We start from the raw sequence: 17,533 nt of genomic DNA, 5'->3' as shown, positions 1-17,533 counted from the left end.
GGGGGCGGATAAGGGTTTTATATTATTATTATTATTATGTATATATATATATATATATATATATATATATATATATATATATATATATATATATATATATATATATATATATATATATATATATATATATATATATATATATATATATATATATATATATATATATATATATATATATATATATATATATATATATATATATATATATATATATATACACACACATATATATAATAACAAAAAAAGAGTCAGACAAAAAATGGATCTATCTTTTTTTGGCAATGTTCCTAAAAACCTAAGCAAAGTTCAATGTATCCGCAGTGATAATTTTAAACTATTCAGCATGTAAAAATTAAACCCGATTTCTTATGGAGCACAACCTCGCACGCGTGCCAGAACGGAGTTAGGCAGAATCGCAAATGGGAAAACACATTAAACAGGCGTGGACTTTGTTAAAACATCCAAAAACCTCATTATAAAGTTGGAGCGAAGAACGAAAATAGCGCGAGGGATTTAATGGATTTTATTATATTGTAATTTGCAATATAAAAAGACGATTATGCAGTACTTAGTAGGCGGAGAGCCAATTTAAACAGAGCAATTTAATTATGACTTCATTAAAATTGATGATGGTAAGTTAAGTTTTACATTTATAACCTTGGCTGCGAATAAACGACTCGTGATAGAGAAAAATATATAATAATAATAAAACCCTTATCCGCACCCCAATGGTGCATAGGGCACTGCTTCATATGAACACAGTGTTATCTTGATCGTTTTACACACGAAGGAAAGGTGATCAGCCCTCCGCTTCAGGTACCAGTCCAGGGTAATATTGAATAAATATAACAGTGAAAAAATCACTTTTATTTATTGACCCCCCTAGGAATCGAACCTGGGACCTCCAGAACGGTAGCCGAGCGTGCTGATCATTACACTACAGAGGCGGACGGAGAAAAATATATTCAGAGAAAAATACAACAGTTTTTATCTCAGTTAATTACTGCTCAATTTGACGATTGAATTATGCATTCGGAAAACATTAGGAATAGCCTTCTAATGTTTTCAAAAAATTAAAAAAAAAAAATAATCGAACATTTAATTATTATAGTAGAGTTTCGAATATGTCCAAATACTTGTTCACAAAATCTGGATTGTCTCCAATTACAGGAGTTATTTTCGTATTATTTTTTGACATCTCATCAACGAACCGAATTATTTTACATACAAGGAGACGTCTGAAAACAAGATTATCATTTTTGTAAATGTAAAAATAACTGCCATAATATAAACAGCATGCAAGATACATACCCGAACTTCTATATTCTTCTTCATCTTTGACGTTGAGATGTCAAAAATGTAAAAATAACTCCTAAGTAGAGAAACATAGATTTGTTAATGAGTATTTGGACACACTCAAAATGTTGTAAATAAATTATCTGGTCAAATTATAAGCTTAAATAATAAAAATGAAAATGATGTTTTCTGGTGTTTCTCATGTGTATGATTTATAATCCAGGATTCGGACCTCACATGCTAATAAAATAGTTTCTGGTCAAAAAAGCTTCTTTTCATCTCACCAATAGATGTCTCTAGTGAAGTTCTAGTGATTCAAGAACATTGTTTAAAAATTGGTTCATTAGAACTTCCAAGAATTTGATTAGTGTGGTTGTCAATAATGGGTAGAATTGGTGAATGTTACACGTGTGTAAAGTGATCACTTAATCCAGCCTATGACGGTTGTCAGCCCCGTAAATGCCCAGACTTCCATATTCTTCTTCATCTTTGATGAAATGTCAAAAAAAAAGTTAATGCCAAATCAATAAATAATAAAATTGATATCGGTATGGGAACACATAAAACGAAACAAGTCTAAAAGTGCCAAAAACAATCGTTAACATTGAAGGCACGAAATAAAACAAACGCACATTTCGCTTTGTGCGAACGTGGTTGCTAAAATTGCGTTATTTTTAACAGACTGGTACTGTGTAGCTGACTAATAGAATACGTACAGAGGGCTACACTTTTTTCATGTTTTTCAGCAAATTCAGTTTGTCAGAGTGTACCCGCGTTGGTACCTACTCGCCAGACAAATGCGAGCTGTCGAGCGTCCAATAAAACAAAATACGCACATCGCTACGCCAAAACAAATGAAGAGTGTTGTTAAAAACACACGGACGTGTAGGGCTGGGGCAGCGAATAAATTGTCAGGTTTTATTTCGTTATTTTTCGTTGTTTTTGTGTTCACGGTAGCTAGAATAGTGACCACTGTATCCTGAATATATGTCAGTAAGGTTGAATGCCACTTTTCAATAGTTGCATTGGTTAAATGCATGCAACAGTCTGGTGGTTGATCATTTTAGTGATGAGATTTTTTCACATATCGCTCACTCCTTTCAACAACGTCATATATCAAAAATCGTCAATTTTCAGTTGTGCGTGTTTTCGGAATGCCCAAAAAAATTAACAATATCTCAGCAAAAGCGGCATATTTTAATCTTGATATTTACCCGCTACAGGGCAGAAAGTGTTGTTTTTGCATTTTGAAGAAAAGGTATTGATTAATTATTTTTTTAAATACACTAAATATTTTTTAAATGGAGAAAAAACATTCAGGTTTTACCTAAAAAGATCTGTTGCGCAGTAAAAAGTTCAATAAGTGGCTTGATATTTATATTTAATACATTTTTTATATTTTAAAATTTTAAAAACGTTCTCCTGAAAAAACAAGTTTTTTATATACTTAATACGTTTTTGAAAGCAGTGAGCGATATGTAAAATTGCTAAAGACTTTTAAACGGTATTATTATTTTTTTAATTCAGTGGATATTGTAAGGGCAAAAACAGTAGGTTTTCAGACAAAATGTATTTCTATCTAACTAAAAATTGGTTAAATTTGTTTATTATTGACAAATCGAAACTATAGAAACGTGAAAGCTGTGACACAATCTTCCAGCTCGACCCTCCAAAATACACTGGCGTCATCGTCGGTATATCGAAAGCCGCGCTTTTGGCAAAGTATACAAGAGTCGATATATCGATTCTCAGTACTCCGACGGTTAGCGGGAGGATTAAAACGTAGAAACACATTTAGAAGAAGATTTTTTTTAGAGATACGACACAATTAGCCATACTTCCAAATCTATTGAAGTGCTACCCACATGTGAAAGGGATCCAAAATACAACATTATAGTTTTTTCCACAAATATTTTATTTGAACAGTAACTTCATCGGACTGTTGATTTCGGTAACAACGAAACCCGGTCACTGGTCAAATAAAATATATGTGGAAAAAACTATGTAAGTATACTAGTTATTTTACTATTTAAAATGCAGTTCTAACAATAAATTTCGGTACAAAACTTAAAAGCTTATGCGAGTATATACAAGTTCCAATAAAAAATTAAATAAGAATGTTCCACGGATTACAAAAGTGTATAAATTGATCACTTAAGCCAGCCAAATACCAGGTCGTAATCCCTATGAAGCTCAGACTTCTTTCTTCTTTGATAAATATATTAATCTCAAGTTGAGGCACCTAAAAAAGTTTGCTTTTTATTCTTGCTATAAGATCATGGTCCAGGAGAATAAAGAGTGTCTTTTCTTTTTGTTAGCCCCAGGAAGCACGAAGCAAGCACATATCCACGTGTTCACACAGCCCGCTGCAGGCGAACGCACTCGGTGCTAGACGGCTGCACGGGCACAGTATACACATCGTGCGACATAGTGCTAACCATGTGCTGTATAGCACGTATAGCACTGCGCATGCCCTTTGGTACGGATGTTTTATAGACATAACAAAGTGTACGCCACATGCTGCCTTCCGATTACACGATACACAGTGCTGTTTCGCGATTAAAGGTACTATGTATAATACTCAAGCACTGAACTTGTAGGTAACTAGAATCCAAAAACAGCAGAAGTTACAGTGTAGAAATGCCGAGATACATCGGCGGACAAAAAATATCGCATTCGCCTAGAAATGAGAAAATGGATCATTGTCAGACGGGAGGAATATCTAATTTAACATACTTAACCTATAAAGGATTGTATTAGACTCGTTTTGTGTTTATAACAGCCGATGTAATCAATATTTTCATTCATCATTTTCTTGCGGAAAAGTCGCGTTCGTAAAAACGGTGTTTCCGTGAGTTGGTAATGAATGACGTCACAGAAACGATGGACTTATTTTAATATTGGTAGCATTGCTAAATTATTGGCGGCTCTATTTGTTGATGTCTATGGTCTGGCCTCCTCCACCCCCCCCCCTTCCCCTCATATTTGTATAACACAAATGGTAGTGTTGTGGTAAACAAACAATCCACACTACTACTATTACAGCTCTATAAACCCTAGACAATAAACCATATGACGTCATAAAACGTTCGATGACGGAAATTTGATAACGTATGCGAACGCACGTTTTTCGTTTTATTCAAATATCTAAAGTTTAAACCTTAATATCTCCCTTAGTTCTCTACAGATTTCAATAAGAATGTCACCGATAGTCTTGTGATTTTTCACATTAGTTTATTAGTCAATAATCACACTTCGTGATATTTATCCATTGCAGTGGAGAAACGCTGAGATATACAGGCGGACAAAAAATATCGTACTCGCCTTGAAATGAGAAAATTGGCAATTATGCTTATCTCTTCCAGAATATGAATAAACAAAGGTGTTGACTTATTTTTATGATTAGATGTATAATGTTTAGGAGCTGAATTTACAAAAAAAAAAAAAACAGACATAGGTATGTATATAAAAACAGACATTGAAAACAGACACATGTATATGTTACCGTATGAGCAGACGGCCTTATAAGAAGGGTAAGCGGACACGCTTGCTAAAACCAGAGTAATGGCAGACGAGGTCTTGTAAGTAATGTGGTCATTGAAACATATCGCACAAGTATAAAAACAAGAAAAATAATAACGGATTTCAAAACCTCTCAGCACAGTGATTCATATTCCCATCGAGAGCAGCGCACTCGTTCTTTTGTGTGAATGCTACGGTTAATGGACGTATTACAGCAGGTTAACAAAAAGCTGTTGATTAGTTATACTCGTATGTAAGCGTTTAAACTTAGGATGAAATATTCTATCATTTTCTTTAATTTTTATTATTTATTATTTTAAAAAAAAATGTAAACAAAAATAAGATTTGACACTGGCAGAAACATCCTTTCACTGGGTGACTGCCAAATAATGAAAAAAATATTTAATTTTTTAATCGTTTGTTTTTTGAAGAAGATGAAAGTCTGGCATTTGGCTAGCTTAAGTGATCACATTATACATTTAATTATGATAGTAATTTTGTTAATTTATATGGTGACATTTTCGTGAAATACTACCTCAATAGCGGAGGCGTAATATAAAGTAGAACATATATTATTTCAAGAAGTAAAAATACTTTGTGTTCTGATCCACTCACATTTTTATTAACCAACTAGTTTCGGCAACAACCTGTTGCCCTCTTCAGTATTTTTATTTCTCGAAATAATATATCAATATGATCCACAAAGTTAATGCTTTCAATATTCAAAACATAAAGTGGAACAATTAAAATTTTGCGTTTATTTCAATATATATTTATTTAAACTGCATTACTGTTCAAAAAACGTGACATATTTTTTTTTAAATATCGTTGTCACTACAGATTGATGTTTCTGTTGACGTACATAACATTTTCTAAGTAAGCGAGAGGTGGAGAGAAATTCTACGGGATATTATAGCCTTATAGGACACAGAATGAAGAACTGGGAACTGGACAATATACATATATTGATATTTCGCATCTTTCTTTATAAGGGGACATTTTGGCGATTTCGTTTCTGAATCGACGAAATATTTTAGCATGGGGTGCTCGACTAAAAAAAGTGAGAATATGTGGGTTAGGTGGACCGCGTGTGCCCGAATATTGGGTTGAACGGATAGATAGGCGGACGAATAGCGAGTTTCCACAGTATTTCAGGCTGAAAAAAAAATTATATATATTTTTTACAACTCACATTTGTTGTCTTGGTTGTCGGCCATGTTGACAGCTATCAGTCTTGCGGTTTCGATTTCTCGTTATTGTTCTGGAGAGCGTTTGGCGTGCGCGGGTGGCAGCTACAGCGGTAGACTGTGAGGATCTGCAACAAAGCGTAGGAACGTGAGCTGCGAATCTTTGTGTGGCTTCCGGATACCGTCAATGCTTATCGAATAGGATAAACTGCACATTAAAGTCAACACGTTGCTACATTTGTTCGTGGATTAATAAAACAAGTATTGTAGTTTATGTATGTAAGCCTCCGTGGTGTAATGGTAAGCGTGTTTAGCTACCGTGCTGGAGGTCCCGGGTTCGATTCCCAGGGGGGGGGTTGATAATAAATATTACTGGTCTTACACTCTAATATTTATTTAATATTACCCTGGACTGGTCCCGTAAGCGCTGGAGTAATCACCTTGCCTTCATATAAGTAACGATCAAGATAACACTGCGCCATTACGATGCAGTGCCTTATGCACCATTAGGTGCGGATAAGGGTTAAAAGAAGTAAATGTTTTCAAAGTTGAGATGGTTTGGATATGTTGAACGAATGGGTGAGGAAAGAACGGTAAAACAAATCTAGGAGGCGAATGTAGTTGGAAAAAGGAACAGGGGAAGACCTAGGGAAACTTGGCACTAACAAGTATTTCAAATACTTGAAAACGGTCAGGTTAGAAGTCGAAATAATCGGCGGGTATGTATGAGAAGGAAAAAATGTAAAACTTGGAAGTTGAAGTAAAAAGTCAGGAATGGAAAAAATTGTCGTATTATGTTATTTGGTTTAATATTGTACAAAAAAAAAGTGAAATTAAAACAGATTTTATTTATATAATATGTTTTTTTAATTAATGTTTTACTTAGTAAATACCACTATTTCTTAAAATCTACTATGACACGTGTTTCGATGCATTCCGCATCATTTTCAAACACCGTATGATGATGCGGAATGCATCGAAACAGACAAGAAATAATGGTATTTACTAAGTAAAACATTAATTAAAAATGGATAGATTTTACCACAAAGTGACTGCCGAATCAATTAATGAAATTATATAATATGTATTAGAAAAACTAACAAAATAAATCAACCTCACGACTAAAATAAAATAAAATATGAATTATTTTAAGGGAGTAAGTATACTAGATGCGAATTATTATTTTTACGAATAACTGAAGAAGATAAATGAAGTGAGAATTAGTAGGCTACAAAATGCATGTTACAAAGAGATAATATCGTAAACAAAGGGCCATCTTCATAACAAATCTGTAAACGGAACTAACATCGGTTTGCAGTAACTCTAAGGAAATTAATTCAAAGAGAAACGGGCGTATAAATGCCTTAATAATAGAGCTCATCTGCAAAATAAAATTGCGCATAAGCACGAATACTCGAATAACAAAGATTTAGATCGTTTGCGCAGTAATCCTCAAAGGCGAACAACGTTCCAAGTATTATAAGACCGAAGATAATATAATGTTTTAACCCCTTTGTACATGTTTTTTTTTATATATTTTAAAAAATAAGTATTAAAAGTCTAGTGTGAAATTTATTTAGGTAATCAGAAACAAGCAAAATATTTTTTTAATTTATTTTATATGAATAATGGTAGGGCCTCATATGAGGCTCATTTATATTTGAGGGAGCATTCATTTAAAGGACATGTTACACATCGCTCACTCCTTTCAAGAAGTTCATAAATCAAAAAACTTGATTTTTCAGGAGAACGTTTTTAAAGTTTAAAAATATAATACAATATATTAAAAATAAATATCAAGCCACTTATTGAACTTTTTACTGTGCAGCAGATCGTTTTAGGTAAAACCTGAAGGTTTTTTCTCCATTTGAAAAATATTTAGTATATTTAAAAAAAATAATTAAACAATACCCTTTCTTCAAATGCAAAAACAACACTTTCTGCCCTGTAGCGGGTAAATATTAAGTTAAAAATATGCCGCTTTTGCTGGGATATAGTACATTTTCTGGGCATTTCATAAACACGCACAACTGAAAATTGACGATTTTTGATTTATGACGTTCTTGAAAGGAGTGAGCGACATAATTACAATAATGTGCCGAGAGCACATTTTAATTCAATACTTATTTACAAAACCATATGAAAGAAAATTGTTTATGAAATGCAATCAAATATGACATGGCCGAATGTGATCCATTTCAGATCTACCCACCTCCATGATCCATTTATGAATAGCTCTTTTATACTTAGTTGAGTTTATTTTTTTAATACTTGACTTTTAACGAAATAACAATCCACATTCTCTATAACTGTGACGCACTCGCCGCAAACGAAGTCACATCCTTGAAGGACCACTACTGGACTCCAAGAAGGTGAAGCTCTTACCACCAAAAAAGGTCGTGAGCTACATGACTCACGTAGGTCTTGAGAGTGATACAGAGGGATGTTAAAATAGACCTAATATGGCCGAAGTGACATAAGGGATGCTAAATTCCTTGACATAATAATAAAAATGGGCCAGGGTTAGCAGTTTGTAGTTTTCTAACCTTTATCCGCACCCAATGTTGCATAAAGCACTGCATCATATAAACGTAGTGTTATCTCGATCGTTAGTTAACACATGAAGGAAAGGTGATAAGCCCTCCTCTTCAGGCACCATTCTAGGGTAATATTGAATATATATTAGAGTGAAAAATCACGTATATTTAGTATCAGTTGGTAGTAGGAGGGTTAAACCAGCTAACAAGGGAGGGATCTCGAAAATGGTACAAGTCACAAAACAAACAAAAGATCACATTTTCTAGTTCCACCGTACGGATGTCTCCTTCAGGGCTTCACGGGTTGTTCATATATATATTTAGATCAAAATCATGTATATTTAGTACCAGGTAGTAGTAGGAAAGGGTTATACCAGTTGACAGGGGAGGAATCTCTAAAAAGGTACAAGTCACAAAACAAACAAAAGATCACCTTTTCTAGTTCTACCGTGCGGGTCTCCTTCAAGGCTACGCGGGTTGCTGGTCACTAGGTAAGGGACAGGGTTAAGAGTCGATCGGAATGGCTGGGACGCCGGCGAGGTGTACCGAGGTATTACCGCTCCGGAGGCACATGGCCTGAGGAGGAGGAGGTGGTGGAGGGCTGGAGGACGGGGAGGGAGGAGCGCTGCATGTCTCGGGCCGCGGCCAACGACCAGCGCTCGGTGCACGGCCTGCGGGAGCCGAATTACGGAACGATTCGGGCAATATCGCGGATGGAACCAAGTCTTGCTCGACAAGAGTCGACTCGCAAGCGAAGATTATGCAATAGGTTTGATCTAAGTAAAAAAAAGTCATCGGTAGAGCTAAACAATATACAACAACAATTAACAAATCTACGGCCAATTAAAAAAAATACACCGATAATGCTATTCTTATGATTGTAATGTTGGTTGGGGTGAGTGTGTGTGTGTGTGTGTGTGTGTGTGTGTGTGTGTGTGTGTGTGTGTGTGTGTGTGTGTGTGTGTATAGTACCTATTCCATGTCAACATAAATCATCCAACAAACAGGGATTAAAAATATTTTACGAAAGTGGCGCTATATAAATCATCCAAAATTATTATTATTATATCATTCATTCCGTGGATTCTCTCCCTTTACCCCTCAATTCCTTGCCTGACAAACATAAATATCATGATCATACATAAAGCCACTCCTTGTAGTTTTTTTCTTCGGTTTTCGCTTGCACGTACAAGCGCTACCTACGCACTTTAAAAAGAGCTGCATAAGGTACAAACATTGACCAATATCTATAGTTGGTAGACAGACATTGCTTCACAGCAATTAGCCCGCCAATGTTCATATGGTATATTTAAACTGACCATTTATTATTGTCCTCAAAACGGGACATCTAGCAATTTTTACGTAATAGTATTATATTCAAGAAAAAACGCATTTTTTCATAGTTAATGAATGAAAATGACTACAATAACACATGCCAATAAAAAAATCAATCTTCGAAAAAACACGTAAGACGTGTACCCACAAACGAGCAAACTGCCAAATTGTAACAAATAAATCTGAATGTTTGGGTGTGACGATTTCGTATGCACACGACTTACCGGTCACCTGCTTTAGCCATATGCACCAAAATCAAGCTAGGATTTGTTCAGCAAAGTTATTTGAAACGGCTTTACTAAAAAACACCGTCGATTTTTTGCGCTTTTTAAAAAATATATGCTACCGTGTGTTGCTCTTTTATTGAAAACGGGACATTTCGACGTCCCGAAACTATACTTGGGGACAACGGGACAGGCTAAACGGGACTAAAAACGGGACGTATGGTCACTTTAGGTATATTCCATATAACTATACATATATTTTTTTAATGAATTATATTTAAAAATAATTAAGTTATAATAAATATTATTCATTTAATAACTTACAAAAAAAATTGCCCAATAAATTTTGGTTTTCGTACATACTTATATTGTAATTTGTGATGGGATTTAGGTTTTCAAGCGTCGTTTTGTAGTTCGGACAATGCAGGCGAACGTTCAAGGAAGTTAATAATAGGAATCAGGTGTAAACACGCCAAGGATAACTGGCTGAACGCACTACAGGAAGACAGGATCTCAGCACTAATACATACATAACATTATAGTGTGTATAGAGATGCGCTATCAAGGACATGGATTCACCAAAACAATAAATCAAGAATCCAGTAATTGGCCAAAAAAAAATCGTTTTAAAGATGTTTCATGCATACAAAAAATGCACACGACTTACAAATAAATATTACAAAAATCCATTTTCAAGGCAAAGCAATAAAACATTTCATGAAAACTAACTAACTAACTAACCATCACGCCGAGAGAATAGAACGCTACACCACTCTATCTTTGCAATCATTCTTCGCCTCTTCCACGTTCATGCATCTACTCATACATGCCCGCCGATTATTACAACTCTTAGGAGTCGTAATAATCGGCGTAAAATAACTTAGGTTAGCCTGACCACTTTCAAGTCTTCTTCTGCTCCTTTTTCCAATTACATTCGCCTCATAAATTTGTTTTACCGTTCTTCCCTCACTCATTCGTTCTACTTGTCCAAACCATCTCAACACACCTTTCATTTTATTACACGAAACTATTCAAAATAAAATCAGAAGCAACCAGCAGTCGGTAAATTAGAAAATCGAATGTAAGACTGATTGTTAACTGACTAATTAACCATTACGCCGCTTCTCCGCAGGGGCGGGCAGAAATAATAGAACGCCACATCAATCTGCCTTTGGAAACAATCTTCACGTCTTCCACATTCACGCAGTTCCTCATACATACCCTCCGATTATTCCAAATCCAGACCTGGCCACTTTCAAGTATTCGAAATACTTGATCATGCTAAATATTCCTCGGTCCTCCTCAGCTTCTATTTCCATCCACATTCGCTTCATGAATTTGTTTTACTATTTTTTTTTCACTCATTCGATAAGATTTTGGATACAAAAATTACATCTTAGCTTTTAAATAAAAATAAACAGTAATACCATTAAAAAAAACTTTCCTTCCTTACTATCATCAATTTGTAATTTTCATATATTAAATATAATATAAAGTAGTTGCTTAATTCATATAGCAGTAATTTGTAATTTATGTTTTTTTATGTTCAAGCACTCTGATTGCAAACAGCTATATAAGGTATCAAACGTTTTGACCAATATCGCTAGTCTGTTTTTAGTTGGTTGTAACATATTGTTTTTTTAGCAATAAGCCCCCCCATGTACTTTTTTCTTTTCTGTACATGATGTTTAAATAAAAAAATAAATTGCGTTATTTCGAATCGATATATATCGCTCACTCCTTTCAACAACGTCATACGTATATCAAAAAACTTGATTTTTCAGGAGATCGATATTAAAGTTTAAAAATATAATATGTACAATGTATTTAAAATAAATATCAACCCACTTATTAAACTTATTACTGTACAACAGATCTTTTTAGGTAAAACCTGAATGTTTTTTCTCCATTTAAAAATATTTAGTATATTTAAAAAAAAAAAATTGAACAATACATTTTCTTCAAAATGCAAAAACACAGTTTCTGCCCTGTAGCGGGTAAAATTAAGTTAAAAATATGCCGCTTACGCTGGGATATAGTACATTTTCTGCGCATTCCGAAAACATGCACCACTAAAATTTTACGAATATTGATATATGACGTTGTTGAAAGGAGTGAGCGATATATGGTAACCCTAGTATTTCTTTGTGTGGTGAGCTACCAGTATCGTCTTGATGAATAATTCCAATAATCGTTTTTCTTTCTTTGCGCAAGGAAATGACTAGTACCTTCTGTATAGAGCTCTATTTAAGACGTTCTACATATGTCGATTATACATGTATTTATACGGAGTGATTCACCTCAGTTCACATTTACATTTAACTCCTAAGATTGCGCATAATACAAGTAACGATGCTTCCGAATGAGTAATACCAGCTGAAGATAGAGTTCCGATCTTTTTCCTTTGTTGCCGACCTCTCGAACCATAACCAAATAAGAATCTCGATCTTTTTCCGCAATATCAATACGTCTCGTTATGTTCTTATTTCCTATATCAGGGGTGGCCAAAGAGACGACTCTGTAATTGTTCCTGGTTGCCCGCCTGTGAACGCAATGTGAAAAGGTTGGCAAAAAAAAAGCATTATCAATTCCAACGTGTTCTCTGATACGACATAAAAAATTGTTATAAAAAAACCCTTATCCGCACCCCAATGGTGCATAGGGCACTGTGTCATATAAACGCAGTGTTATCTTGATCGATTACACATGAAGGAAAGGTGATCAGCCCTGCGCTTCAGGTACCAGTCCATGGTAATATTGAATAAATATTACAGTGAAAAAATCACTTATATTTATTTTACCCGCCTTGGGAATCGAACCCGGGACCTCCAGAACGGTAGCCGAGCGTGCTGACCATTACACTACGGAGGCGGACAACGGAATGGATCATATATATGTAAAGATATAGGACTCTTAAAATTGGATAAGATTTAATTTTTGTACTTAATTTCTTGGTTAACTGCATTTTATATAATAAAATAATAACTACGGCCGGGTCAGGAGTCGTAATAATCGTCGAGTATGTATGATGAGATGCATGAATGTAGAAGAGGCGAAGAATGTTTGCAAAGACAGTGGTGTGGCGTTCGATTTTCTCTGTCCAACCCTGCGGGGAAGCGGCGTGATGGTTAGTTAGTTAGTTAAATAACAACTATGTATATAATTTTTTCCACATTATTTTAAATGACCAGTGGCTGGGTTTCTTTGTAACCGACATCATCAGACTGGTAACGACGAAACCCGGCCACTGGTCAAATAAAATATAGGTGGAAAAAAATATATAAGTAGTTGCCCGTTTAGTATCCAAAATTTGAGTAGTGTGGTAGTCAATCATGGATGGGTTGAATGGTAAATGTTACACATCAATACGATACAGTGCCCTATGCACCATCGGGTGCAGAATAGGGTCAAAAGAAGAAGGTGTAAAAAACATTTTGCATAAAAAATGCTTTAAATTCCGCCTTTATCCGCTGACGTAAATAATAGCTAGCAGTTTTGTATTTGAAATTTACATTTAAATTTAATTTTACAAAATGTACAGTAAGTATATTAAAACTTTCTTTCTACTCATATCCTCAGTCCTGTTGGTGAACTAACCAGACTACAGTGAAGCAACATCTGATATTTTAAAATTTCCGATATTTTAAAAATGATTACATATTTTATGCGGATTACAAAAAGATCATTGTTTATAACGTTTGGTCTCGAGGGTATTATGTTTGTGCCCCGGGTCGCATAGAACGAGAGCGGTTAGAAGTCGTGCAATCAAAGTGTATCCTGTCATTACGGCCGTCTGCATCAAATCATCTAATGGAGGGAGAGAAGGACAGACAAGATTGTCACCCGGAAAGAGTTCAGAGAAAAGAACTGAAGGGAATTAAAGCGGGATCAATGCTCTGACGTCAAAGGAGCTATTCTAGACAGAGAAACATTTCAAATTATTTTTTAATATCTCATCAAAGATGAAGAAGAATATGGAAGTCTGGGCATTTACGGGGCTGACGACCGTCATAGGCTGGTTTAAGTGACCACTTTACACACGTGTAACATTCACCAATTCTACCCATTATTGACAACCACACTACTCAAATTCTTGGAAGTTCTATATATATATGAACCAATTTAGAAACCTTGTTCTTGAATCACTAGAACTTCACTAGAGACATCTATTGGTGAGATAAATGCCCAGACTTCCATATTCTTCTTCATCTTTGATGAGATATTAAAAAATAATATGATAATAACTTCTGTAATTGGAGATAATCCAGATTTTGTGAACAAGTATTTGGACACACTCAAAATGTTGTAATTTCATATTAGTCTAGAAAAACTATATCATCAACAAAAAAAATATATTTAAAAAAAAAAATACATAAGTGTTCCTCAGGGTCGTAAAAGTGTCCCCTCAATGTCCTCACCCCTCGGATGTCCGTTCCTCATCACCCCTAAATGTGTCCTGTGTGTTTTTTAACGTTCAGAGTTAAAAGAAAACAATTGAAGGCAAAACTATCTATTTTATCTAAAATATGGTATAAATAGGATTGATCTAAAATATGCTCAATTCGCCTGAACTTAGTTCTACCGTAATGAGATTAGACTGAAACGTACAAAATTGAATCAAAAACACTTTTTTTATAGATTGCCGGAATAATTATAATTGCCGGAAATGCATTCACATGTTTGTAATATGAGGAAATTTATGAGAGATTAAAACAAAAAAAGGAGTTTAAAAAAAAAGACATTTCGGGATTCTGATTGTGTTTTAAGCTAATTTTCCCCGATAAAATTGCCGGAAAATTTTTGTAATATGAGGAAATTTACGAAAGATTAAAACAAAAACAAAAAAGTTTAAAAAAAGACATTTCGGGATTGTGATTGTATTTTAAGTTTCATAGATCCAAACTAGTTTGTAAAAAAAACGAAAAACACCAGTCGTTGTATTTTTAGGGAAATTGCGCGCAGCCCAATTACTCGCTTACATTATTAAATATGTGTATATCAAAAAATCAATGTTAACATTCAGTGAATTTTTTTTTTTAAAAAACTTTTTTTTAACTCATATTAAAAATATTTAAAAAAAATTACCAAACGGGACAACAGATTTAAGTAGCGTCTACAAAAAAAAAATAGTCGAAAGGTTAGACCTTCTACAAGAATAGACCTTATATGGAAAGAAATCAGGATGCTATAGTATGTAGCATGTGGTTTAGTGTACATACTCGTATAACGACTTAGGTATGTGCGACAAAAAGTCTGGGGTGTCTTTCTTTGTGCTCAGATCCTTCAGTAACAGGATCTCCCCGCGCGGGATAATACAACTACATACCTACATATCAACACACTTGTATAAAGAAACTTCAGTAGAATACGAGGACACGTATTTCGTAAAAAGTATGATATTTGGTGAAGTCTGGGTATTTTAATAGACGGCATCGATGCGTTAGGTCGAAGTTGGTTATATAAAATAATTTATGTGAATTAAGTGAAAAATCCTCCTCAAACCCTTATTTAAACCCCAATGGTGCATAGGGCACTGCATCATATAAACGCAGTGTTGTCTTGACCTTTAACACATGAAGGAAAGGTGATCAGCCCTCCGCTTCAGGTACCAGTCTAGGGCAATATTGAATAAATAATAGAGTGAAAAAATCACTAATATTTATTTGACCCCCCCTGAGAATTGAACCCGAGACCTCCAGAACGGTAGCCGAGCGTGCTGACCATTACACTACGGAGGCGGAAAAAAGTAGTGAAAAATAGCTATATTTAATATTAGAATAAAGATGCATTCTTTTTTATGTCGTTTTAGTACTCGGGCCCGTTACGGAGAAAATAGTTTTAAAAAATATTGAGGACCACTGATTCATTGTATAAAGGAATATGTTTTGATGTATTCGTGTGTAGGTGGGTGCCATGTTTAATTATCTAGATGCTAGATAGAAATATTAGTAAAGATATCGGCATAATAATGCTACTACCATCACACCGTTGCACTGCAGGGGTAGGCAGAGAAGATAGAACGCCACACTCTTCTGTCCTGACATACACTCTTAGCTTCCTAGGCATCCATACATTTAGTCATACATACCCTCCGATTATGTAGACTTTTGGCCCCACCAGATTTTAGGTTCTGATTGATCTGGTCGTGCCAAGTCTTTTTTTAACCGTCCTCGTTCTATTCTCCCGTTCACATTTACCAAATGTAGTTTTTCAGTCATTCTCTCGCTATCCACTCGCTCCACATGTCCATACCACTTTAAGAACATTTATTAATTTTTTCAATTATCCATGATTTCCCGAATATCGCCGTAAATTATACAGAACCGTACGACTTTGTAATAACCTTTAAAGTTATTATAAGAGTGAGTGCGACTTTGTAATAACCTGTAAGGTTATTTATTATGAGAGTGAGTGCGGAATGTACGGGAAGACGATAAAATTGGTCCCGTGATGGTCGCCTTGAACTGCGAGCGTCGTAAAGGAGTTTGGTGTCGCATGGCGTAGTGCGGTGGTCTTCAAAGTGGGGTCCGTAGAAAAATCCAGGGGGTGCGCCGCATTTCTCTTCAAAATACTTTATGACCTCTCGAAAATTCCAAGAGGTGCTCTTCAAAATACTTTACGACCTCTCGGAAATTCCAAGAGGTACTCTTCAAAATACTTTATGACCTCTCGAAAATTCCAAGAGGTACTCTTCAAAATACTTTATGACCTCGCGAAAATTTCAAGAGGTAGGTACTCTTCAAAATACTTTATGGCCTCTCGAAAATTCCAAAGGTTACGCCACATTTCTCTATAAAGTAATTTATGACCTTTCGCGCGCACAAAATTATAACAGAAAACCAAATTTCAAAAATAGCGCTTACTCTAAGAAGTTAGTTCACGATCTTTTCTGATCATATACAACGTTTCCTTAATTTACATCATCTTTGGGCGTGTTCTAATCCTTGTTGCATGCATCTACATAAAAAGGGGCTCTCCTAAATAAAAAGCTTTTTCAAATCAACCATAGATGGCTCAAGTGAAATCAATCATAAAACACTGAGATTTATGATACATGTATGAGTTCCAAAAAATTGAATAGTGTAGTTGTCAATCCTGGGTAGAATGGTGAATGTTACACGTGTGTAAAGTGATCCCTTAAATCACCCTATGACAGGTAATAAGCCCTGTAAATACCAGACTTTCATATTCTTATACATGTATGTCAAAATGTGAAAATGTTTCCTAAATTATTGTCCAAAAAATACAAAAAAAGGATTCATAGTTAAAGTAATTGAAATAGCACCCTACACAAAATAAATTCACAGTATCACCCGTCGGCAACGACAGGTCATAAGCCCTATAAATACTCATACTTCTTTTTCATCTATATTGAGATGTCCAAATGTTTCCTTAAATACTGCACAAAAAAAGTACGAAAAAGAGGATTCAA

At 34.9% G+C, this 17,533-nt stretch overlaps 1 protein-coding gene across 1 annotated transcript in view; it reads right to left on the bottom strand.

The window, feature by feature from the left end:
* The window catches only part of stai (stathmin), a 90,962-nt gene that overhangs the window by 67,663 nt on the left and 5,766 nt on the right, over nt 1–17,533 (bottom strand). Inside the window, exon 2 of the mRNA XM_088273176.1 lies at nt 6,011–6,133. Coding sequence (XP_088129302.1) covers nt 6,011–6,035 — 25 coding nt within the window. The 5' untranslated portion in view covers nt 6,036–6,133. The remainder of the gene's footprint in view (nt 1–6,010; nt 6,134–17,533) is intronic.

This window comes from Brachycentrus maculatus, unplaced genomic scaffold, assembly GCF_059751285.1.
Source record: "Brachycentrus maculatus isolate JH-2025_06_01 unplaced genomic scaffold, ASM5975128v1 h1tg000559l, whole genome shotgun sequence".
Taxonomy (NCBI): domain Eukaryota; kingdom Metazoa; phylum Arthropoda; class Insecta; order Trichoptera; family Brachycentridae; genus Brachycentrus; species Brachycentrus maculatus.
Note: the sequence above shows the minus strand (reverse complement) of the source record. Positions and strands in the feature narration are given on the sequence as shown.